The sequence below is a fragment of the Rhinoraja longicauda genome, chromosome 10 (assembly GCF_053455715.1).
Source record: "Rhinoraja longicauda isolate Sanriku21f chromosome 10, sRhiLon1.1, whole genome shotgun sequence".
NCBI classification, from domain to species: domain Eukaryota; kingdom Metazoa; phylum Chordata; class Chondrichthyes; order Rajiformes; family Arhynchobatidae; genus Rhinoraja; species Rhinoraja longicauda.
This window is the reverse complement of record NC_135962.1, coordinates 14,757,458-14,781,521: the sequence shown is the minus strand read 5'-3', so window position 1 is coordinate 14,781,521 and position 24,064 is coordinate 14,757,458. Positions and strand designations below refer to the sequence as shown.

The window sequence follows — 24,064 nt, the reverse complement described above, 5'->3', positions numbered from 1 at the left end:
AGGGAATTCCCCTGGTATGCAGGCGCTGAAAATTCCGCTGTCTCTGGTGCTGAAATTGCAACCGGCGTATCGGCAAGTCGCAAGTGCAAAGACACACGCACTGAAAGGACACGCCAAATCGTGTGTTTTGTAAGTTTGTCTGCTGCTGTAGGAAAATAATTAGCACCCCCAAGCACGGTGTTGTATGTGATTTTTTTTTAAAGAATGCGGTTGCCAAGGGGAAATAGAGTCGCCGCAACGCACAGTTATGACAGGAGAGATTACTTTGGCGCAATTTGTAACACGTTTTTCTGGGAAAGGAATCTGTAGCCACCTTTAAAAAGCGTGCGGTGCGGAGTGTAGGGGAGTCGGCAGCGTCAGTGGGCGCTACTGCAGTCGCAGCTGTGAGAGCTTGGATGGAGGGCTGAGAGAGAGAGTGAGTGTGAGTGTGAGTGGGGCCGGTGAGTGAGTGGGTCCAGCCGATACATCCTCCCTCTCCTACTCTTGGTACTGACTCACCTGCGACCACACACACACACACACACACACACACACACCAAATAAACAGCCCCTCTCTTCCCACCCACACTGCCAGCTAACATGCTCGACACTGCCTGATTCTCCTGCCGTCGGCGCTGTAGAAGAGGAAGGAAAAGTCATATCTCGGTTGCCAAGGTACGAAACAGGCCAGATGATGCAGAGAAAAGTGTGTGTTTATATATGCTGCTAATTTGTTACTTCCTTGAGCATCACGACATTTATTTGGGTTGTTATTTATGGATTGGCTGTCTTATTTTTGGTCAGGGAGACAATCACTTGTCACCACAACCCACCCTGTTGCAGGCGAGGAGTCAAAAATAGTTTGGAGCCAATGCACCGGGTCTGAAGAAGGGTCTCGACCCGAAACGTCACCCATTCCTTCTCTCCCGAGATGCTGCCCGACCTGCTGAGTTACTCCAGCATTTTGTGATTGCACCGGGTTTGGAGTTCGGATGCAGATCGGTCGAAGGGATTTATGTACAAAGCAAGAGACAATAACATCGTTGCTCAGTCTGCCTTCTGTGCTTTTTGCTATCCGAGCTGAGGTGAAGCAGACGCTTGCTAATTCAATGGATCGGCCGCGTGTGTGTGTTGGCCCGTGTGGACCAGAGTGTCACTCATTCCCTTTGTTCTTCTTTGTAGAGTTCAACTAAACAGTCCCGAGATGGCTCAAGGCTCCTCCGAACAAATTGTGTCTGGGGGCGGCGAGTCGGAGGAGACTTCCCCCAATATGCTCGTGTACCGAAAGGTAGGCACACGGATTTCATTGCCTACAGGAATTTATTTTCCCTTTTTCATGGATGGGATTTGTGTTTTGTACCGAAAAGTTGGTTGCTGTGAAATGTATTCAGTGGATGACTATCATGGCTAAGTTTGGCGATAATCAATGTCCTTGCCTTGCGAGGGTTTCAGATAAACTTTTGGGCTGCAAGGCTTATTGCACAAATATCAATGCGGCTATGTTATTTGAGCATTCCGGACAGTTATTTTAAAAGTGGACTTTAAAAGATGCCATGGTTTCACAGTCAGTTGAATAGGAAGTTCTCCCGGTACTATCGTCCACCGGACCCCACCGAAAACAAGCACATCGCTCATTCCCTTAGCATTGACCGTTTGTTTGTGGGCTGGGGGAGGGAGAGAGGGGGAACAGATACCGTCCGGCCCAAGTGTTTATCCACTCCCAGACAGCACAACGCGTTGGAGAGTCGTTGTGCAAATGGAACTATCGCTGTAGACAGGGCTAGCCAAACAAATTCGATGTTTGTTCTCACCGGTGGAAGGCCAAGTAATTTACCTGGGGGAAATGTGAATGCAATTAACCCGCTGTATCGGTGTTTGCGAAGTGTACGATTCAGTTTTTCAGCACCATACCTGAGGCTGCACGAAAAGCTTCAGAAGGATTAACACAAAAAGTCGCCTGTGTTAGTTTGATGCCTCTCTGTAAAGTGTTTTGTCAGTAAAATGGCTATTTTTCGACTTATTGTTAATGTGAATGGGGGAAAAAAAGTTGTTGCTTGTTTAACGTGGATCACGTTTGCAATGATCTCCCTGGTTGGCATCAGAGAGAGGATAATTCATTGGAGACGCCTTTGACATCTCCAGTGGATGTTTGGTCACATTGCTGAACACACTTTGGGGGATTGGCACATGAAGCTGCGAAATGATGAACGAGAAAAACTCTTTGGAAGGAACTGCAGATGCTGGTTTAAACCGAAGATAGACATAAAATGCTGGAGTAACAGCGGGACAGGCAGCATCTCTGGAGAGAAGGAATGGGTCACGCCATCCATTCCTTCTCTCCAGAGATGCTGCCTGTCCCGCTGAGTTACTGCAGCATTTAGTGCCACTCTTTGGAGGACTCTGGGCTTTAACTAGAACTGTATTTATCTCGTGAGATATTGCATCTGCACAAGTGACTATTTTTAAATTTTACATTCTTAATGCGGTTTGAAAATCTCACTCTGTAGGAGCTGGAGAAGAGCAGCTTCATGTTTAAAGATGGGTGTTCACTTCATATATTTAAACCAGTGTATCTGTTTATTCCCATTCATTTAAATCTTCCCCCAAAAAGAGACCTATGGGACTTTTTAAAGGGAAATGGGAAAAATGGGTGAGGGGAATTTAATTTTTCAGATATTAAAATAGTGTAGGCTGAGAATTGTAGACTGACATGAAACTGAGTGTGGAGTCTAATTCCGAATATGAGATGAACAAATGCATTGGCAGATTTTGGACTTTAATGGACATTGACACCTCCTGACAAAGTAATCAATGCTTAGCTATTCATGGGTTTCTGTTTCAGTAGTATTGATAATGTCAAGAGCAGAGAGCGGTACAAAAGCAATGATGTTTTGGATTAGGCACTGCCTCGTCTTCCCAGTGTAAGACTTTATAACTCGGATTCAGTTCTCCTGTAACTCAAAAATGACCAATTTACAACGTTGAAGTGCTTGGGACTAGTGCAAGTTGGCAGCTAGACTTGAGGGTACAAAATGCTGGAGTAACTCAGCGGGTTAAGCAGCTTCTGGGGAGCACATGGATAGGTGATATTTTGGATTAGGACCTTCCTCTGACTGATTGTTGTGGATGGCGGGAAGAGTGGGGGGGGGGGGGCATGTGGAGGTGGTGCAAGAACGATTGAAGAGAGGAGAGACAGGACAAAGACTGTCAGGTAATAAATAGGTGGACACAGGCAAGGGTTTTTTTAATAGACAGATAGTTGCAACGAAGGCCAGAGTTAAAAACAGGAGGGGTGAGCAGATGGTTGCAGAGTTGCAAATTGTGAAGTGAGAGGAAGGAATGTAGGTGGGGCAGGGGGACGGGGAGAACTAGGTGCGAGTCTGGCGAATCAGTCTGAAGTAGGGTTCTGACCCAGAACATCACCTATCCATGTTCTCCAGAGATGCTGCTTGACCTGCTGAGGTATTCCAACACTTTATGTCCTTTTGTGTAAACCAGCATCTTCATTTTCTAGTTTTTACAAGCTAGACTTGCTGGTTTTGTGGTTAAATGATGAAAGTGAAGCTGCACAAAGTGATTGCATTTGGCAGTCTCTGTAAATGGGAGAATATGTGTGTTTAGAGCAATCAGCCCTTTACTGCTATTTAAAGTGGCTGAATGATGCTTTCATATGTTCTTCTTAATGCAAGATCACATGCCAATGCATCCAATTTACTTTCGGAAATGTTATTTCCCACTTTTTATTTAATTAATCATTTCCCTATTATCCTTGTTTGTCAGAAGATACCTACATTTACATAGCACCTCTTAACTTGGTAAAGCACCTGAGTTCTTCAGCTACATAAAGAACAAAATTTGACTCCCCTTTGAAGAAAATACAAAAACAGCTGCTCTGCATTCTTCTCTTTTTTTTGTCTGTTCGCTACATATCTATTAAAGTGGTTTAGAACTTATGGTAAGGAGTATGTCGGTAAATAATTCAAACATCCATTAAGCAATTCATTCCTTTCAACCATTTGTGGCCATGAAGTTGGGATAGCTAGTTAAAGATTGAAGGCAGCCACTGAATAAATAACTGAGTAGCTAACTACTTTTAATACATTCCTCTCAGGGGATGAAGATTTGGAATATGTTGTAGACCATTTTGGAGTATGTTTCATTTTTCAGTTTAGGGATACAGTGTGGAATCAGGCCCGTTCGGCCCACCAAGTCCATGCCGACCAGTGACCTTACCACTAGAAATTATCCTACACACTAGGGACAATTTACAATTTTTTATCAAAGCCAATTAACCTACAAACCTGCACATCTTTGGAGTGTGGGGGGGGGGGGGGGACCAGAGCACCCAGAGAAGACCCACATGGTCACAGAGACAACGTATAGACTCTGTGTAGACATAACACATAGTCAGGATTGAACCCTGATCTCTGGCGCTGTAAGGCAGCAACTCTCCCACTGTGCCATCTTCCCACCCCTTGTGATGAGGATAAATTTAACTCAGAAGGTGTAAGCTTCTGGAATGCAGTTGAGGACAGAGAGAGAGGGTGGAGATTTAGCCTTGCAGAAGTTTCTTTTTATATCTATGGCTGACAATCTTTTATTGACATAAATATTGTTCCATAATATAACACCTTAACATTTGTTTTTTAAAACTGTTGCTCCTTCATATTAAACGGTTTTTTAAATAAATAAATGGTATTGTTAAATTTTGGAATTGAAATTTGAACTTGTTATTTTGTTATGTGAGCAACAGAGTACAATCTATTTTGAGAATGAAGTGTTGTTTTCTGAGCACATCTGACGCACCTGCACTTATTTCCTTTTTGTTTGTTCTGCATGATGAGTTTAAAGTTAATTATTCTATTAAATTAACAAGGATTTTGCCCAATGTTTAGAATGCAAAAGACTATACAATCAGGATATTTCATTGTCACATGCATTGTTTAGCACCAGCACTTGAATTATCTTATAATGGATGAGGTAATTATCGAGTCACTTACTGGGAACAATAGGGGTTGTGGAGGCTGATTCACACTTTTCTGTTGAATTTCTCCTGAAGATATAGTTCTTAAATTTATTTTTATTTTATTCATTTATGGGATATTGGAATCACGGATGATACCTACATTTATTTATAGGAAACTTTAAATAGCCACCCTTCAGTAGTCAGACTTAAAATGGCCCCTGGCGATGGATAGAAGATGATCTTGATTCTACTTAATCCCATTCTCATGGAGTCATTAGATTTGGAGTCACTGCGTTATATAACACGGAAGAAGGTCCTTCGGCCAACTGAGTTTGTGCATTCATCAGGCACTAATTTTTTTCAGTATTCCCACAGTAATTCCATGTTATTTCCTCAACATTCCCATCAATTCACCACTCAACTACGCACTCCAGGTAATTAACAGTGGCCTATTAAACTACCAACCAGATGCCCCCTGGGATGTGAAAGGAAAGTGGAGCACCGGATTCTCATTGACATCTATGGCTTGCCTTCCTGTATGAGCTTACTGCCCAGTGATTGGTATTTAGAATACTAATCTGGTTTTTTTTCTCTTGCCATTTATTTAACTATTCTAGGGTTAATATATTCAGTGGGGGCATTTGTACTGTCATCCTGGCTGATGTCATAGCAGAGGTTGGTGGGGAAACTAAGATTCTTGTCTTCATGGTTCCTCATTGACTGCCCTAACATGACATTGGTTAGTGTAAAATTTTTTTTTTCAGCATAATAATTATATTAATTTAGCTGGCAGAATGTTCAACACATTTTCAGCTCCACTTTGAATAGTGCATAGTTATGCTTTGTTTTAGGTTTCAACTGTTGTCATTATTCTTAACTGTTTTTATAACAGATGAGCCTTATAATCAAATGGAGTACTGGTGGTAGGGAGGGGGGAGTTGTTGGTGATAATCATCTGGAGAGGACCAAGTTCATTCATGATGTTCAAAAGGAAACTGGATAGGGAAGATTAGGATGAAAAGGAGGACAGGTTCGGGGCTATGAGGAAAGAGCAAATAAGTTGTTTAACAGGACTCAAGGCTGGATTTCTGCTGTAACCCTCTGATTCTGAGCAATTTTTTGCTGTTAACAGAGGGTTAAAATACAAGTGCAGAAGGTGATGATGAAATAATATTTTATTTAGGGATGTAGCAATAATCTTGTTGATTCTCCATAACAATGATCTCTTGATATTTCACTTCTATCCTTGATATGGCAAGAGTTGGATCCATGTCGGCTTTATATTGACGGCTGTCCTCTTTGACAGAAAGGGAAAACTTAAATTTTTGACTCAGTTGGATCACCCAAATATATTCACATTGTGAATCAATGTTTTTTGGCTTGAAGTGACTGTTGCACAGGCAAGTTCAGCAAGCTGTAACATCTCACATACTGTGATGAGATGATGATTGATTAACCTGTCAACTTTATAGGTAGTGCTAGTTGAGGAATAATTTACAAGGGATACTAATATTTAGCCCTCTGTAGTTTAGTTAATTGTCACGTGTATCGAGGTAAAGTGAAAAGCTTTTTTGTTGCGTGTTATTTAGCCAGCGGGAAGACTATACATGATTGCAATCAAGCCGTCCACAGTATACAGATACAGGATAAAGGGAATAATGTTTATTGCAAGATAAAGTCCAGTAAAATCTGATTTTAAAATAATCTGAGGGCCTTCAATGACGTAGATGGTAGGTCAAGACCACTATCTAGTTGATGACAGGATGGTTCAGTTGCCTGATAACGGTTGGGAAACCTCCCTGAATCCGGAGGTGTGTGTTTTCACACTTCTTTACCTTTTGCCCGATGGGAGAGGTTAGAATGGGGAGTGGCCAGGGCCCAGGATAAATAAAATCATGTTAGTGCTCTCTCCCATGTCAAAGCTGCTGGATTGAGCTCTTAGTCACACCGACCACTCCACGGGAAGGGAACAATGTTCGCTTGCCTGATTGATACACAGTTCACAAAACAGCCACTCTATCCTTTTCTGAAGGAAATTACAAATGGACAGAGGATGTGCCTGGAGCTTTCTTGAAGAAATGCAGCATCTACAGGGACTCGAAGGAATCTGTCTCATGATCACTTAATGTGGAGAAAGAAAATGTGGGTTTGTAAAGAGAACACATAGAAGCTCAGTGCAAATGGCTGGAGTGCATTACTCACAAGCTACCAACTTGATTGCCCATTTCATCAGGAATCCTGCCTGATCTGTCAACGATTCTGCAGTTACCATAGTGGCTTTATTACTTACTTCAGAAAACTGCAGTGGAAACAATTGAACCCCAATCCTGTCGGACTGCAGAAGAAGATATTCATATTGTGTAGGAAAGAACTGCAGTTACTGGTTTAAAGATAGACACAAAATGCAGGAGTAACTCAGCGGGATAGGCAGCATCTCTGGAGAGTAGGAATGGGTGATGTTTCGGGTCGAGACCCTTCTTCAGTCTCAAGAAGGGTCTCGACCCGAAATGTCACCCATTCCTTCTCTACAGAGATGCTGCCTGTCCCGCTGAGTTACTCCAAGACATTCATATTACTGGGTATGAAATCCAATGTTTGACACCATTTGGTTTCAGGAAAACTTTATTAATTACATTACACTTTTGGTACAACACATCAAGTCACTAACGACCATTGAACTGTTTAGATCATGAAAGGGATTTCAAAAGTGATGAGATTCTGTCTTTTCTTTCTCCAACATTATGCCCATACAGTACTTCAGTACACAAGTAAACCAAAGAAGTTCAACTGCATATTTTTTCTTTTAATTTGTATAGCTGCCATTCTGTCAAATGTTTGGAAGCTCAAAATGGCAATAGCTGCCTTTTCAATGTTCTCTCAGGTTATTAGATTGTGGCATAATTAAAAACCCCTATATTTTATTAATAATCTCCACAGAAATACAATTGGCATGTGTCTTTCTCAACATTCATTGTACCATCATTTAAATATGGTTTTTTTTAAACTCTGTGTCAATGCCATTCATGTTTCTTCCTTAAACAATGCATTCATGAACTGGTCGAGAGGCTTTTACACAGGGCCCAGCCCCTCAGCAGGATCCTGGACTGTGCTCCTTCTATTATCGGAATGGTTTCAGATTAGGAAAAGGGGAGTTGCAACGAGACCTGGGTGTCCTTGTACATCAGTAACTGAAAGTAAACATGCAGGTACAGTCTTCATTGGCCTTCATTGCAAGAGGATTTAAGTTTAAGAGCAAGGAGGTTCTACTGCAGCTGTACAGGGCCCCGGTGAGACTGCACCTGGAGTATTGTGTGCAGTTTTGGTCTCCGAATTTAAGGAAGGACATTATTGCTATTGAGGGAGTGCAGCGTAGGCTCACCAGGTTAATTCCCGGGATGGGCGGAACTGACATATGATGAAAGAATGGGTCAACTAGGCTTGTATTCACTGGAATTTAGAAGGAAGAGAGGGGATTTAATAGAAACATATAAAATTCTTAAAGGATTGGACAGGCAAAATGTTCCCGATGTTGGGGGAGTCCAGAACCAGGGGAGTTGTGAATCTGTGGAATTCTTTGCCACAAAGGCAGTGGAGGCCAATTCACTGGATGTTTTCAAGAGAGAATTAGATTTACCTCTAGGAGCTAAAGGAATCAAGGGATATGGGGGGAAAAAGCAGGAACGAGGTACTGATTTTGGATGATCAGCCTTGATCATATTGAATGGCAGTGCTGGCTCGATGGGCCAAATGGCCTACTCCTGCACCTATTTTTGTTCTATGTTTCTCCACAAAGCCTTTGCATTGTTGCCCCAAGCTCCAGTACATCCCTCAGCCTGGAGTGGGACAATCAGCAGCATTCACTTATGGACATGTCCCATCCAACTGGAGAGCAGTATGCAAGGGGCTTAGTTTAGTTTAGAGATACAGCATGGAAGCAGGCCCTTCGGCCCACCGAGTCCGCGCCAACCAGCGATCCCCGTACACTTGCTCTATCCTACACATGAGGAATGACTTTTTTTACAACGTTCATAGAAGCCAATTCACCTACAAACCTGTACGTCTTTGGAGTGTGGGAGAAACCCGAGCACTCGGGGAAAACCCACGCAGTGACAGGAAGAACATACAAACTCCGTACAGACAGCACCTATAGGATCCTACCCAGTTCTCTGATGCTGTAAGGCAGCAACTCTGCCGCTGTGTCACCTGTGACATGCGAATGATTTGACAGGGAGTGCCCCTTTCACAACCAGCCAAATGAATTTCTGGTGAAGATAAACACAAAAAACTGGAGTAACTCAGCAGGAAAGACAGCATCTCTGGAGAGAAGGAATGGGTGACGTTTCAGGTCGAGACCCTTCTTTAGACGAATTTCTGGTGCTTGTTTGCGAGTTCTGATGACGAGGCATTCTGCCAAATAATTTTAACAACTTGCCCAGGGAACAATCCCATTAGATCCCACCATCTCTTTCACATATAGGGCCTGCTGTGCATTCTGTTGACTGCCTGATGAACTTGTGGTGAAAGGTATTTTTCCACAGGAACCTTTCTACAAAGAATAGGCAGCAAGACAAGGTCCAACATGGCAAAGAGACCATGCACATCCTTCACAACATCAGGGATATGTAGAACCTTGGCACATCGTGACACTTGTTTGCACACTCCAGCTCTCTGAACAATTTGATGCAGTGACAGCTCCTAAGCATAGTCTGAATTTGGTTCAATGATCCTTTATTGTCACGTGTTCTGAGGTACAGTGAATTTTGATTTACCATGCAGTCATACAAAAAAAAGCAACAAGGTACATAAAGATTAAACATAGATTTAAACAGCCATCTCAGCGGCGTGTGAGAATCCCCAAGGCAAACAGCATAAGAGAAGACCCACAGCCATCAGTTCAATGTCCGGGCCACACACACGCTCCTTCACCGTGATGTGACCAGGGTTGTACTGACTGCTATCACTCTCCCTGCAGTCCCTGTCTGCCCAAACAGTCAGAAAGCCCTCTAGACTCCAGGATGTCCTCATGGAGCCATGTCCCTGCAAAACACCAAGATCACTGCACTCCCGGCACTCCCTCCGAGTCCTCACCAGTGCAGGCAGCACGTCCATCTTGTTTTTTGGCGACCTCACATTCCCCACTGTGATGGAAGGCAAATAATGTATTCCTCCTTTCCTCCTTTTCTCTCGCGGTCCGGGCAATTGAAACATCCGCAGTCGGGGTGATCAAAGCTCCTGCAGTCGAAGACCCCGCATCGGGGCGATTGAATCTCCTGCGATCGTGGCGGTCGAAGCTCCTGCGGTTGGAGCTCCCGAAGTTGATCCCTAACAAAGGGACCGCCAGCTCCACGATGTTAAAGCCGCAGTGCAGACGTGATATGATGAAAAAGTCGCATCTCCGTCGAGGAAAGAGATTAAAAAAAGTTTTCCCCCAGGCCCCACATAATAAAAAACTAAAGGTGCCCTAAAACATACAAGTAAAAACAGACTAAAAACAACAAAAGAAGAAAGTGACATGGCAGGCTGTTGGTGAGGCTGCCACATTCGCCACCACCTGGTGGGGCAAATATTACAGCCATAGGATAGGTTGTTGTATAGTGGATCTAGTAAGACCATTTTGCAATTACTCTGGTGAAACTATTTACAGGTTTATTTGCAATATTGTCTCATCTTACTCCAATCTCATGAAATAGTTATTATGACTCATGTAATGAATGCAGCATTGCCTTTTTGTGAAATGGTTTTGTTTTGTTTTCAAACAAAATCTGAGAACTTGAGAGACCATGGTAAAGCTGCCAAATAGCCTGCAAATATTGTTAGATAGATGCTAAAATTTCTCATTAAATATCAAAGCATATATTTTTAGAACATAGAAAAATACTGCAAAAGAACAAGCCCTTTGGCTTACAGTTTCTGTGCCGAACATAATGTCAAGCTAAACTAATCTTATCTGCCTGCACATTTCCTTTAAACATTGCCTTTTCACCCGATAGCTATGGCCTCCAGTCATAGAGTCAGAGTGATCCAGTGTGGAAACGGGCCCTTCAGCCCAACTTGCCCACACCGGCCAACATATCCCAGCTACACTAATTCCACCTGCCAGCGTTTGGTCCATATCCCTCCAAACCTGTCCTATCCATATACCTGTCTAATGGTTTCTTAAACGTTGGGATCACCCCAGCCTCAATTACTTCCTCTGGCAGCTTGTTGCATGCACCCACCACCCTTTGCGTGAAAAAGTTACCCCTACAGATCCCTATTAAATCTTTTCCCCTTCACCTTAAACCTATGTCCCTTGACATTGTCTTTGACATTTTCATTTTGGGGAAAAAGGTTCACACTGTCTAGCATAATGTTCCCTACTTAATTTTTGTTCAGTTAAGTTCAATCACTGAATGTACAAGTACCGAGTCTCTAATTTGCATTGCTAAATGTTGACATATTTGCCGTGGAAAAGCTTTCTGTTGTAACGTTCTGATAATTGCATGAACCTGTGTGGGCCATTTTTAAAGCCAATAGTTGGATTAAAAGGCATCTGCTTGGGCAAATCACAAACTTAAAGTCAAGAGCTCAACCACACTTGCTTAAATGGAAAGTCTACTTAAAATGCTGCTCAGTGGATGGAATACTATTTCCTTGAGATTAAAATAATCAGTTAGCACTCACCTCAGTCCATTAAAAATCGCTTTTTTGTTAACAAATGCCCCGTTGAATTAATTACCCTCACACACTGCAGTGTTTCCATCTTTTCTTTGAACGTGATAACACATGCCTGCTTATATCCTGAGATTTGTGTATAATTATTTATTTAGGTTGGGGTGAGTTGCTTATCTAGGAAGAATTGGTCAGTCAAAGAGGGTGCACATGATGGTCACAATCATTTTGTACATGGGAGGTGGTGTCTCACAAATCTGAATTTTTTTGAGGATGTGACCAAAAAGGTTTGAGGGCAGAGCTGTAGATGTTGTAACAAGATGTTGTAACAAGGTTCCACATGGTAGGCTGCTCTGGAAGGTTAGATCGCATGGGTTCCAAGGAGAGATGGATGAATGGATAGAAAATTGGCTTCACGGAAAGAACCAGAGGGTGATGGTGGAAGGTTGCTTCTCGGACTGGAGGCCTGCGACTAGTGGTGTGCCTCAGGGTTTGGTGCTGAGCCCATCACTGTTTGTCATCTAGATCAATGATTTGGATGAGAATGTACATGGCAAGATTAGCAAGTTTGCAGATGAAACAAAAGTGGGTGGTCTTGCAGATAGTGAAGATGGTTGTCAAACATTGAAACAGGATCTTGATCGACTGGCCAGGTGGGTTGAGGAATGGTTGAAGGAATTATATACAGAGAAATGTAAGGTGCTGCATTTTGGGAAGTCTAACATGGGCAGGACCTACACAGTGAATGGTAGGGCTCTAGGGTGTGTTATAGACCAAAGGGATCTCGGAGTGCAGGTACATAATTCCTTGAAGGTGGAGTTGCTGCTAAATAGGGTGGTCAAACAGGCTTTGGCACATTGGCTTTCATCAGTCAGAGTATTGAATGTAGAAGCTGGTAGGTCATATTGCACTTATATAAGACGTCAGTCAGGCTACATTTAGAGTATTGTGTTCAGTTCTGGGCCCTGTTATAGGAAAAATGTTGTCAAGCTGGAAAGGGTACAGAGAAGGTTTACGAGGATGATGCCAGGACTTGAGGGTCTGAGCTATAGGAAGAGGTTAAGTAGGCTGGGCTATTCCTTGGAACGCAGGAGGATGAGGGGTAATATTATAGAGATTTATAATATCATGAGCGGAATAGATCAGGTAGATGTACAGAATCTCTTTCGCAGAGTAAGGGAATCGACGACCAAAGGACATAGGTTTAAGGTGAATGGGGAAAAAATTCAATAGGAATCCGAATCATTTTCACACAAAGTTTTTTCACACAAAGGGTGTTGGGCGTATGGGACGAGCTGCCAAAGGGTGTAGTTAAGGCAGGGACTATCGCAATGTTTAAGAAACAGACAGGTACATGGATCGATCAAGTTTGTAGGGATAGGGACTAAACGCAGGCAGGTGGGACTAGTATAGCTGGGACATATATTTTCATATATTTTTCATATATTTCAGATACAGCGCGGAAACAGGCCTTTTCGGCCTATCAAGTCCGCGCCGCCCAGCGATCCCCGCACATTAACACTATCCTACACACAATTTTTTTTTAAAGCATTTTTTACCCAGTCAATTAACCTACATACCTGTACGTCTTTGGAGTGTGGGAGGAAACCGAAGATCTCGGAGAAAACCCACGCAGGTCACGGGGAGAACGTACAAACTCTTTACAGTACAGTACCCGTAGTCAGGATCGAACCTGAGTCTTCGGCGCTGCATTCGCTGTAAGGCAGCAGCTCTACCGCTGCGCCACCGTGAATTGGGCTGAAGGGCATGCAGTTCCTTCTGACACACCTCGTATTTTACTTGGGTAGCTTGCAGCCCAGCAGTATAAAGGTTGAATTCTCTAATTTTAGGTAACTTCTGCATATACTCCCCTTCCACCTCCGCTCCCCATCCGCTTGCTCCTCTTCCTTTGCTAAATGTCGGTTAACCAGTTCTACAGTTTGCAATGATGTATCACACTGTCCCTATCCACCAATGGCCTATCAGGGAACCACTCTGCCTGAGGTCATCCGTTGTCGGCCCCGGCTTATGCTGGTCTTTTCTTGTTTCCTGTTCCTCCCCTCCCTACAATCAGTCTGAAGATGGGTCCCGACCCGAACGTACAAACTCCGTGCAGACAAGTCAGGATCGAACCCGGGTCTCTGGCGCTGTAAGGCAGTAGCTCTACCACTGCGCAACCTTGACGTCATTTAGCAATGCCTGGTTAGATCCCATTGCTTTCTGAAATTCAGCTCAAGAAACATTCTTTATGTATGTGTTTTTTATTAATGTTACCCAATTTTGACTCCATGCATTGCAACATGGAAGATGCATGGAGTCACGTTTGGACAATCACGTTCAGTAGAAAGGGGGCTGAATATTGAGGAACGTGGGGTTGCTCCAACAAGTGGTTGAAGTCAAAATTGTATACCAGGTCAGTGAAAAGTACTCCAGGCGACCAGTCCTTGTTCTTTCACATTAACAGGAAAGCCCAGCATCGTTCCCAACACTAATATGGCACTTATCCAAGGGCTAAAATTACTATTTATGTTAGCTAATTTACAAAGCTTCCAACCACTGTTTTAAATGATTCCAAGCTGATGATTTCCGCAATTGGTTTGCAATTCCTAATACTTGGTGACAGCTCTTTAAATTATGTTTTCTTCGTCTTTTGCTCTCACAGACCTATGTTTGTGGATAAACTGCTATGTTTGTGGCATGAATACAAATGAAAAATGCCTCAGCCATTTATGGAAGGAATTTTATATTAAGGGCCCTGTAAATGTTAATTAATAACCCTTGTGTCACTTGGCTCTCTGTAAGGGATTGATGAAATTCTGATGTTGCTGTGGGTTGGAATTTTATTTTTTGAGAGGATGTCTTTGATGTTTTTGTTTTTAAAACCTTTTCTCAATGCAATCTTCCCCAAAATTGAGAAGGAGGTGACATTTTTGCTCAATGACCTTTCATCAGAAATAGAAATCTACAGAGGCGAGTAAAAGGAGCTGAGGTGAATGAACAAAACAAGGAACGTTTAAAAAAAAAAATCTTCCTGTTTCCATCTCTTTCTTTTCACTATTCTTAATTCTGCTTCTTTTGCAAATTCTTAAATTTCATAGGTGATTGATTTCTGCATGCACAAGATTGTTGTGCAATGTTCTTGCAATTTCTAGGTAGTTAAAGTGAATTTACATTTTTTAAACTTTAACTGATCCTTAAACTCTTTCCTGACTCGTGTGTCATCCCAGGCACCTCTTTGGAATTCCATTAGTTTAACCCATTTCAGACTCTGACCATGGGGATGAATGTGCTGGAATTGTGGTGTATCTTGTCCTTTGCTGGACCATTTGTAAGCTCTAACCACCGTAACATCTACATGACATAATGGATTCAGTACAAGGGTGGGTACTTTATTTTAGTCTACCAAGAAGGTTCTTGCATCATACTTACACATGTCATTAAGTTCTATAATCACATGTCAAACTTGCATGCTGCATACATCCCACAATTCCTACTCTACATTTATATCTGTTGAACCCTACTCTAATTATTGTCTTTAACTGCTTTTCCAATTCCAACCTCTGACCAGTAAGTCCACATCATAGAAACATAGAAAATAGGTGCAGGAGTAGGCCATTCGGCCCTTCGAGCCTGCACCGCCATTCAATATGATCATGGCTGATCATCCAGCTCAGTAACCTGTACCTGCCTTCTCTCCATACCCCCTAATCCCTTTAGCCACAAGGGCCACATCTAACTCCCTCTTAAATATAGCCAATGAACTGGCCTCAACTACCTTCTTTGGCAGAGAATTCCACAGACTCACCACCCTCTGTGTGAAGAAATGTTTTCTCATCTCGGTCCTAAAAGACTTCCCCCTTATCCTTAAGCTGTGACCCCTGGTTCTGGACTTCCCCAACATTGGGAACAATCTTCCCGCATCTAGCCTCTTCAACCCCTTAAGAATTTTATATGTTTCAATAAGATCCCCCCTCAGTCTTCTAAATTCCAGCGAGCATAAGCCTAGTCTATCCAGTCTTTCTTCATATGAAAGTCCTGCCATCCCAGGGATCAATCTGGTGAACCTTCTCTGTATTCCCTCTAAGGCTAGAATGTCTTTCCTCAGATTAGGAGACCAAAACTGTACACAATACTCCAGGTGCGGTCTCACCAAGGCCCTGTACAACTGCTGCAGAACCTCCCTGCTCCTATACTCACATCCTCTTGCTATGAATGCTAACATACCATCCTCTCCATACCCATCAGCACCTGTGCTGTTATCAGGCAACAGAACCATCCCACCAGCAACTGGAGAGTGCTCCTGACCTATCATCTACCTCATTGGAGACCCTCAGACTATCTTTAATTGGACCTCATAGGACTACATCTTCCCTTAACCTGTATCTGTACACAGAACACTGTGGACGGTTTGATTGTAATCATGTACCGTCTTTCCGCTGACTGGATAGACATAGACATAGAAAATAGGTGCAGGAGGAGGCCATTTGGCCCTTTGAGTCAGCACCGCCATTCATTGTGATAATGGCTGATCATCCACAATCAGTAACCCGTGCCTGCCTTCTCCCCATATCCCTTGATTCCGCTAGCCCCTAGAGCTCTATCTAACTCTCTTTTAAATTCATCCAGTGAATTGGTCTCTACTGCCTTCTGTGGCAGAGAATTCCACAAATTCACAACTCGCTGGGTGAATTTTTTTTTTCACATCTCTGTTTTAAATGGCCTTCCCTTTATTCTTGGACTGTAGCCCCTGGTTCTGGATTACACACAACAAAAAAGCTTTTCACTTTACCTTGATACACATGGTGACACGGTACACGGGCAGCACGGTGGCACAGTGGTAGAGTTGCTGCCTTACAGCGCTTGCAGTGCCAGAGACCCGGGTTCAATCCCGACTAGGGATGCTGTCTGTACGGGGAGTTTGTACGTGCTCCCCGTGATCGCGTGGGTTTTCTCTGAGATCTTCAAAGGTCGGGAGCCTCGATCGCCTCGAGGCAGCAGTTTGACTGCCTAACCACGGGAGAAGAATGAGGAGGAGATAAGACTTTTCTTTGCCTTCCATCACAGTGAGGGTGTGCCTGGAGCAATCACTGTGATGGTTGTTTGTGTTAAATTGTAATTGTGTGTCTTGTGTTCTTTATTGTTTACTGCCGGACCCTGACGTGAGAGGACGCTGGCGCTGTTTGTTCGCCGCTTCTCCGTCAGGACAAATCTTTTGTTTGTTTGTTTGTTTTTATGTCTTGTTTGCTTTGCCGCAGCGAGACTCCTGACGGGTACCCGTAAAAGGGACCACATCACCCCGATTCTGGCCTCTCTCCTCTGGCTCCCTGTACGGTACAGAATCAACTTCAAGCTCCTCCTATTCACGTATAAAGCCCTAAATGGACATTCCCCCCCCCTACATCAAAAATCTTCTAACCCCCCTCTCTAACTCCAGGTCCCTCAGGTCGGCCGACTTGGGGCTACTCACTATCCCGCGGTCTAGGCTTAAGCTCAGGGGTGACCGCGCTTTTGCGGTTGCAGCTCCTAGACTGTGGAACAGCATCCCTCTCCCCATCAGAACTGCCCCATCCATCGACTCCTTTAAGTCCAGGCTCAAAACCTATTTCTACTCCCTAGCGTTTGAGGCTCATTGAGGAGGCGCTGTGAACTGTTTGCGTGCTACTGTATGTTTTTTCCTTAGTACCTAATCAGATGTACAGCACTTTGGTCAACGTGGGTTGTTTTTAAATGTGCTATACAAATAAAATTAACTTGACTTGACTTGACTTTGTAAAGCGTCATTGAGTATCTTGAAAAGCGCTATATAAAATAAATGTATTATTATTATTATTATTATTATTATTATTATCTTCAGTTTTCTCCCACATTCCAAAGACGTATAGATATGCTGGTTAATTGGCTTGGCTGTAAATGTAAATTGTCCCTAGTATGTGTAGGATAGCGTTAGTGTGCGGGGATCGCTGGTCGGTGTGGACACCATGGGCTGAAGGGCCTGTTTCCACGTTGTATCTCTAAACTAAACTAAACATGACAATAAGCAAACTAAACAAAACTGGAAACCTGATTCTGTCACAGATCCAGCAAGTGGAAAATAGGGTGAAAGTTTGGCATATTTCTCCCAATCTCCTGACGCTAGTTTGGTGAGATATTTGCAAACACACTGTAAACATGTGAAGCTCCTAGTTAATGATTGCAGTGCCTATTAACATCCTACTCCTTTGCCCTCATTACTGCCAAACACAATGTGCTTTACGGCAATAAGTTGTACTTCATTGGCTGTAAATAGCTTCAGAATGCCATGACATTATGAAAGGTATCATAGAACAAGTAATTTTTCTTTAATATTTGCAAGGGACTGTCTCTTTAGATTTTAGATTCTGGAGATACAGTGCGGAAACAGGCCCATCAGCCCATCAGCCCATCAGCCCATCAGCCCATCAGCCCATCAGCCCATCAGCCCATCAGCCCATGTCGACCAGCAATCGCCCTGAACGCTAATATTATTCTACACAACAAGGACAATTTTATAATTTTATCAAAGCCAATTAAACTACAAACCTGTACGTCTTTGGATTGTAGGAGAAAATGGGAGCACCTGGAAAAAAACCCCACGTAATCACAAGGAGAACATTCAAACTCTAAAGTCCAGCACCCATGGTCAGGATCGAACCTGGATCTCTGCCGCTGTAAGGCAGCAACCCTAACACTGCGCCACTGTGCCGCCCCAAACTTGTTATAACAACTTTATAAAATTATCATGATATGTGGTGATATGGCCCTGAAGTGAAAAACATATAGGACAACACGCTCAGTGTGAAAAAATGCAAGATGGAAGCCTTGGAATGAAATTCTACTTTCTCACTGTAGATGTGACTCTGATTCAGTGCTAATAACTCAATCCCATTTTAAAAGATGCATAACCTCTGGCTTAATGCACACATCACCATGGGAGAGAAACCAGTGCATGTAGACATTTAATAAATTGGAGTGATTTCAAGTTTCATTTGAATTCAGATGACTGTTTTAGACTCATTCACTTAAAATGTCATCTAAATCCCTGAATGCAATAACTCCTTTATAATAACTGTCAGTTATTCATTAAACCGTAATAGTCTACCTTATGACTTCTTATGAATCTTTTAAAGAGTTCACCCACAAGATGCAGGATATAAATAAAATCCCATTCTAAGCATACTGGCAGATTCAGCTTGGTAAATTGCATTTCACAAAAGAATGTTATTTGGGGTAAAAGGATGTAGATTTAAACATTAGTAAAGTTTTCAAATGGCTAACCTCCAACGCGAAGTTGTGATGTTCTTTGAAAACGTTACTGATTTTTTTTCACTATTGGTTTCCAAACATGCTGACAGAAACATGCACAAAAATGTATCAGTTGTGGCAGTTCCATTGAGATGCAAGTAGTACTTGCAGTTTAAAATTAGAAGCTGTGAAAGAGGCGTTGGATGAAGAATAAAATACAGTAAGCCCTTGCAATAATGTGACTACTGGGGGGGTGGCGTCTGCTATTGCTGATTGACCGCTATAACCAAGTGAGGGGAGTAAAGTTTAACTCGAGGCCGGGAGGGAAGGTATGCAACATGGGAGAGGAGGAGGTGGGGGGTTAAACAAGCGAGAATCCACGGTTTGGGGAGCCGCAGAGTCCTTGGGCCTACACGCGATGCACCAGGGACGGGCCCAGTATTTGCGCCACCTTCATGCTGCTCGCTCTCTCCACTCCTGCAACCGGTAGCTCCCATCATGTTCCACCAACTCTTTAGGTAACCGGTGGAAATGGGGGGGGGGAGCAATAGGAACCTCAGTCCGCTAATACTGAAATCCGCTCTATAGAATGTGAAGGTAGACACAAAATGCTGGAGTATCTCAGCGGGTCAGGCAGCATCTGGGGAGAGAAGGAATGGGTGATGTTTCGGGTCGAGACCCTTCTTCAGACTGATGAAGTCTTGATCAGTCTGAAGAAGGGTCTCGACCCGAAACGTCACCCATTCCTTCTCTCCCGAGATGCTGCCTGACCCGCTGAGTTACTCCAGCATTTTGTGTCTACCTTCGATTTAAACCAGCATATGCAATTTTTTTCCTATAGAATGCGAAGGTTTACTGCACAAAAAGGCCCTCTGGCCCATTTAGCCTATAGCTTTCATAAGGTCATAAGAAATAGGAGTACTATTAGACCATTCGGCCCATCAAGTCTACTCCGCCATTCAATCATCTCTGATCTATCTCTCCGTCCTAACCTCTCCTGCCTTCTTCCCATAACCTCTGACACCTGTACTAATCAAGAATCTATCTATCTCTGCTTTAAATATATATCCACTGACGGCCTCCATAGCCTTCTGTGGCAAAGAATTCCACAGATTCACTACCCTCTGACTAAATACATTTCTCCTCATCTTCCTAAAAGAACGTCCTTTAATTCTGAGGCTATGACCTCTAGTCCTAGACTCTCCCACTGGTGGAAACATCCTCTCCACACCCACTCTATCCATGCTTTTCTCTATTCTGTATATTTCAATGAGGTCCCTCCTCATTCTTCTAAATTCCAGTGAGTACAGGCGCAATGCTGACAGACGCTCATCATAGGTTAACCTACTGATTCCTTGGATCATTCTTGTAAACCTCCTCTGGACCCTCTCCAGAGCTAGCACATCCTTCCTCAGACATTGTGCCCAAAATTGCTCACAATATTCCACATGTGGCCTTACCAGCGCCTCATAGAGGCTTTCAGTTGTTGGACCTTGTGTTACACAATGTGCATGCACATCTTCCCTCCCAGAATCGAGATTTTTCTGGGCAGAAGCGAGACAGATATCCAGTCGAATATAAGGGTATTGGAAGAAATTAGGTGGGGGAAATCATAAAAATTCCCCTCAAACCCCTGATTAAGGAGGGTTGAAGATCCAAAAAATGTTGTTCTTTTACTCTTTCCACAGATGCTGCCTTTCCTGCCAAGTGTGATTAGCATTTTCTGTTTATATTTCAGACTTCCATCATTGGAGGTTTTTTGTTTTTAAAAACATGTAAATGATAATGGTTCTTGCCATGCCAATGTTGTTTCTATTGAGGATTAAATTACCATCCGTGCACTGTAGAGTGAGTATAATTAATCACATTTGTGTTCTGCTGTCATTCACCCATATTTTGGTGATGACAGCATCAGAGAGCATCCTTCTAAACATTGGAGTGTATGGTTTGCAGCTGCCAAAGGCAGATTATTTGTAACTAAATATGTTAGTAATGTTCATACCATTGGGTTGTACGAGGTGCGGTTCCCAAGCACCGTTCCCTCCTTGGTTCACTCATTGATTCATTCATCCCTTCTCACCCAAACCATCCTATCCCCAGGTACTTTCTCTGCAAGCACAGGAGACATAACACCTGTCCCTCTACCTCCTGTCATTCATCCAAGGCCCTCAGCAGGCTTTCCAGGTGAGACAGCGCAAGTGTTTGGCGAAAGGGTCGCCGAGTCCAAATTGGTCAATGTAAAAGAGGACACATTGGGAACACCAAATGCAATAGATCAAGTTAGAGGAGGTGCATGTGAACCTCAGCAGGCTTTCCAGGTGAGGCAGAGGTTCAAATGCACCTCCTCTAACTTGATCTATTGCATTTGGTGTTCCCAATGTGTCTTTTACATCGACCAATTTAGACTTGACGTCCGTTTCGCCGAACGCTTGCGCTTGGTCAACCAAGGCCTGATAGATCTTCCAGTTGCTAACCATTTTTGCTCTCCTTCCCATTTCCATACTGACCTTTCTATCCTGGGCCTTCTCCACTGCCAGAGTAAGACCACATGCAAACTGAAGGAAAAGCACCACATATTTCATCTCCTATTCCGCTTGGGTGGCTTACAACACAGCTGTTTGATCATTGCTTTCTTCATTTTTAGGTATCTAACCAACAACCACCCCATTCACTTCCCTCACACCCTACCACATATATCCATTCTTCTGACTTTAATTTTGGTGCCTACTCCTTGTCTCAGCGTTTTGTCTGTCTCTCATCTCTGGCTTTTGTCCACCCAAATGCCAATAAAAACCCACCTCACCTGTATCCACCTATCACATGCCAGGCTTTGTCCCATCCTCGCCTCTCTTCCAGCAATCTCCCCTCACTGCAATCAGTCCTAAGCAGGATCCCAATCCGAAAAATCACCTATCCATGTTCTCCAGAATGCTGCCTGACCCACAGAGTAGCTTCAGCACTTTGCGTCTTTTTTTTGGTAAAGATCTGCAGTTCTTTGTATCTGCAGGAACACCACATTACTCTTCTGTCCAACGCCATCACACTATAGATAAAGTGTACATGTACATGTCTCTGCATGTTGATGTACCAGAGAAACAAAGCACTTTGTGCAGGGGTGGGATTGAAGGCCAGTTCATATATTTAATAGATGTGGCTCTTGTGGCTAAAGGGATCAGGGGGTATGGAGAGAAGGCAGGTACGGGATACTGAGTTGGATGATCAGCCATGATCATATTGAATGGCGGTGCAGGCTCGAAGGGCCGAATGGCCTACTCCTGCACCTATTTTCTATGTTTCTATGTTTCTATGATGCCAGAGATAATCATTCAGTTGCAGTTAGTAAGGAAAAAGAAAGCAATATGAACATAGTATCACTGCTGTTTTCGTCCACCATCAAAAACGTGGAGATTGCTAATGCATTCTAAAGTGGACATTCTGTGGCATGGCTTCTGAAGACAGGTTAATGCTTTGAAACAATGCAAATTTTCCTCTTTCAGTCTGCCTTTTCAGTGTCACTTTATTTCAAGTTCAATATCACATTGGGAGGACTGAGGCATTCTAACCCTGTCAACACTTTGTTTTCATCTCTTTCTGTCTCAGAATTTATCTAATTCTACTCTCGCTAGTACATATCTAATTTCACCTCAAATGCATTTATAAATGCTTTAACTGTTCTTTCAGATAGCAGTTTCCATTTGCAATGCTGTATGTTTGAAAATCGAGTTTCTGTTTAATTCCCCTTTGACTATTTTGTATGCACTAGTTTTGAACTCTCCGACAATCATTTGTTTACTCTATCAGACCCTTTAAGATAAAAGACCCCTTACCAGGTCACCCTTAATCTGTTGAGATGTTAATCTTGCCATCACAAGCTCTTCAATTCTGTTACTGAGTACAAAATCTGTGGAACTACAATGGGAGAGTTTGGTAAAATAATTGAATAATGCAGAGCAGGGGATAGTAATTTGACCAGTCAACGGCCTCTTCCTCTCCCTTCCCCACATCCCTGGAATGTTGCTCCTAGTGATCACAGACTCCCAAGCTGTGCACCTATTCCTGTAGTTTTCTTGAATTCTTAGTTTTCTGAACATAGATTCAGAGAATGATAGTTACCCAACAAGGCCAATTCATCAATGCTGACCAAGATGTCAATCTGAGGCAGTCCCATTTGCCTGTGTTTGACCTACATTCCTCTAATCCTTTGCTATCTATGTTCCGGTCCAAATGTCTGTTAAACATTGTAATTATCCCCACCTCTACAGCTTTGCCGGCAGCTCATTCCATATACCACTGCCCTCGGTGTGAAAAATGTGCCCCTCAAGTTCCAATTAAATCTTTCTCAGCTCACCTTAAATCTATACACTCACAAAATGCTGGAGTAACTCAGCAGGTCAGGCAGCATCTCGGGAGAGAAGGAATGGGTGACGTTTCGGGTCGAGACCCTTCTTCAGACTGAGTTTACATACCGTAATCATTTCAAATGGTACTGAGGTGGAAATAGCTGAGATGTTCAAGCTCCTAGGAGTAAATATTACTCTAGTTTAAATCTATACACTCTAGTTTTAGACACCATTGCCGTGGGGAAAAAAAACCTTGCTCATTCTCCTTATCTGCCTCAATCTTATGTATCTTGATAAGATCACCCCTCAATCTCGTATGCTCCAGGAAGAATGGTCTCAGCCGATTCAACCTCTCCGTATACGTCAAACCCCCCCAGTCCCGATAAACATCCCCATGAATCTTTGTGCACCTTTTCCACTTGGCATCCTTCCTACAGCAGGGCAACCAGAATTCTGCACAATGCTCCAAGTGTTTATTCCCTTTGCTTGTCATCTGGGTTTCTTTGCCACCCGCCTGTTTCATTTGGTCTTCTTATTTCGTGTTCATCATCTATGTTTCAAATGTTACATCACTGTCATCGTCCGTCCTGAAAAGGGCGATGTTGTTCAGCCATTAAATACTTAAAAAAATGTATTCTATTTAAACCTTTAATGATTTTGAGCTCATTCATGACGTCACCATCCTCATAAGAGGAACTTCAGCTTCCTCAGTTGATCCAATATTTTACAATTCCAACGTTCCGAAATCTTCACATTCTTTTGTTAAGTTTAGTGTTCAGAATTGATGACATTTTCACAGGATTTTCAAAGCCTACATCCTCAATGTCGTCAGAATGCGATACTTTGTGTGTGATGGGGTTGTGAATCC

General features: G+C 43.1%; 1 protein-coding gene across 4 annotated transcripts in view; it reads left to right on the top strand.

The window, feature by feature from the left end:
* Positions 1-396: 396 nt before the first annotated feature.
* The window catches only part of LOC144597219 (regulator of G-protein signaling 6), a 354,481-nt gene continuing 330,813 nt past the window's right edge, over positions 397-24,064 (top strand). For 3 of the 4 annotated variants that reach the window (XM_078406237.1, XM_078406238.1, XM_078406235.1), the window contains exons 1-2: positions 397-654; positions 1,162-1,267. In XM_078406237.1, coding sequence (XP_078262363.1) covers positions 1,184-1,267 — 84 coding nt within the window. In that variant the 5' untranslated portion in view covers positions 397-654; positions 1,162-1,183. Of the gene's footprint in view, positions 655-936; positions 1,065-1,161; positions 1,268-24,064 lie in introns of those variants that run through there. The other variant, XM_078406236.1, reaches the window with a different exon arrangement.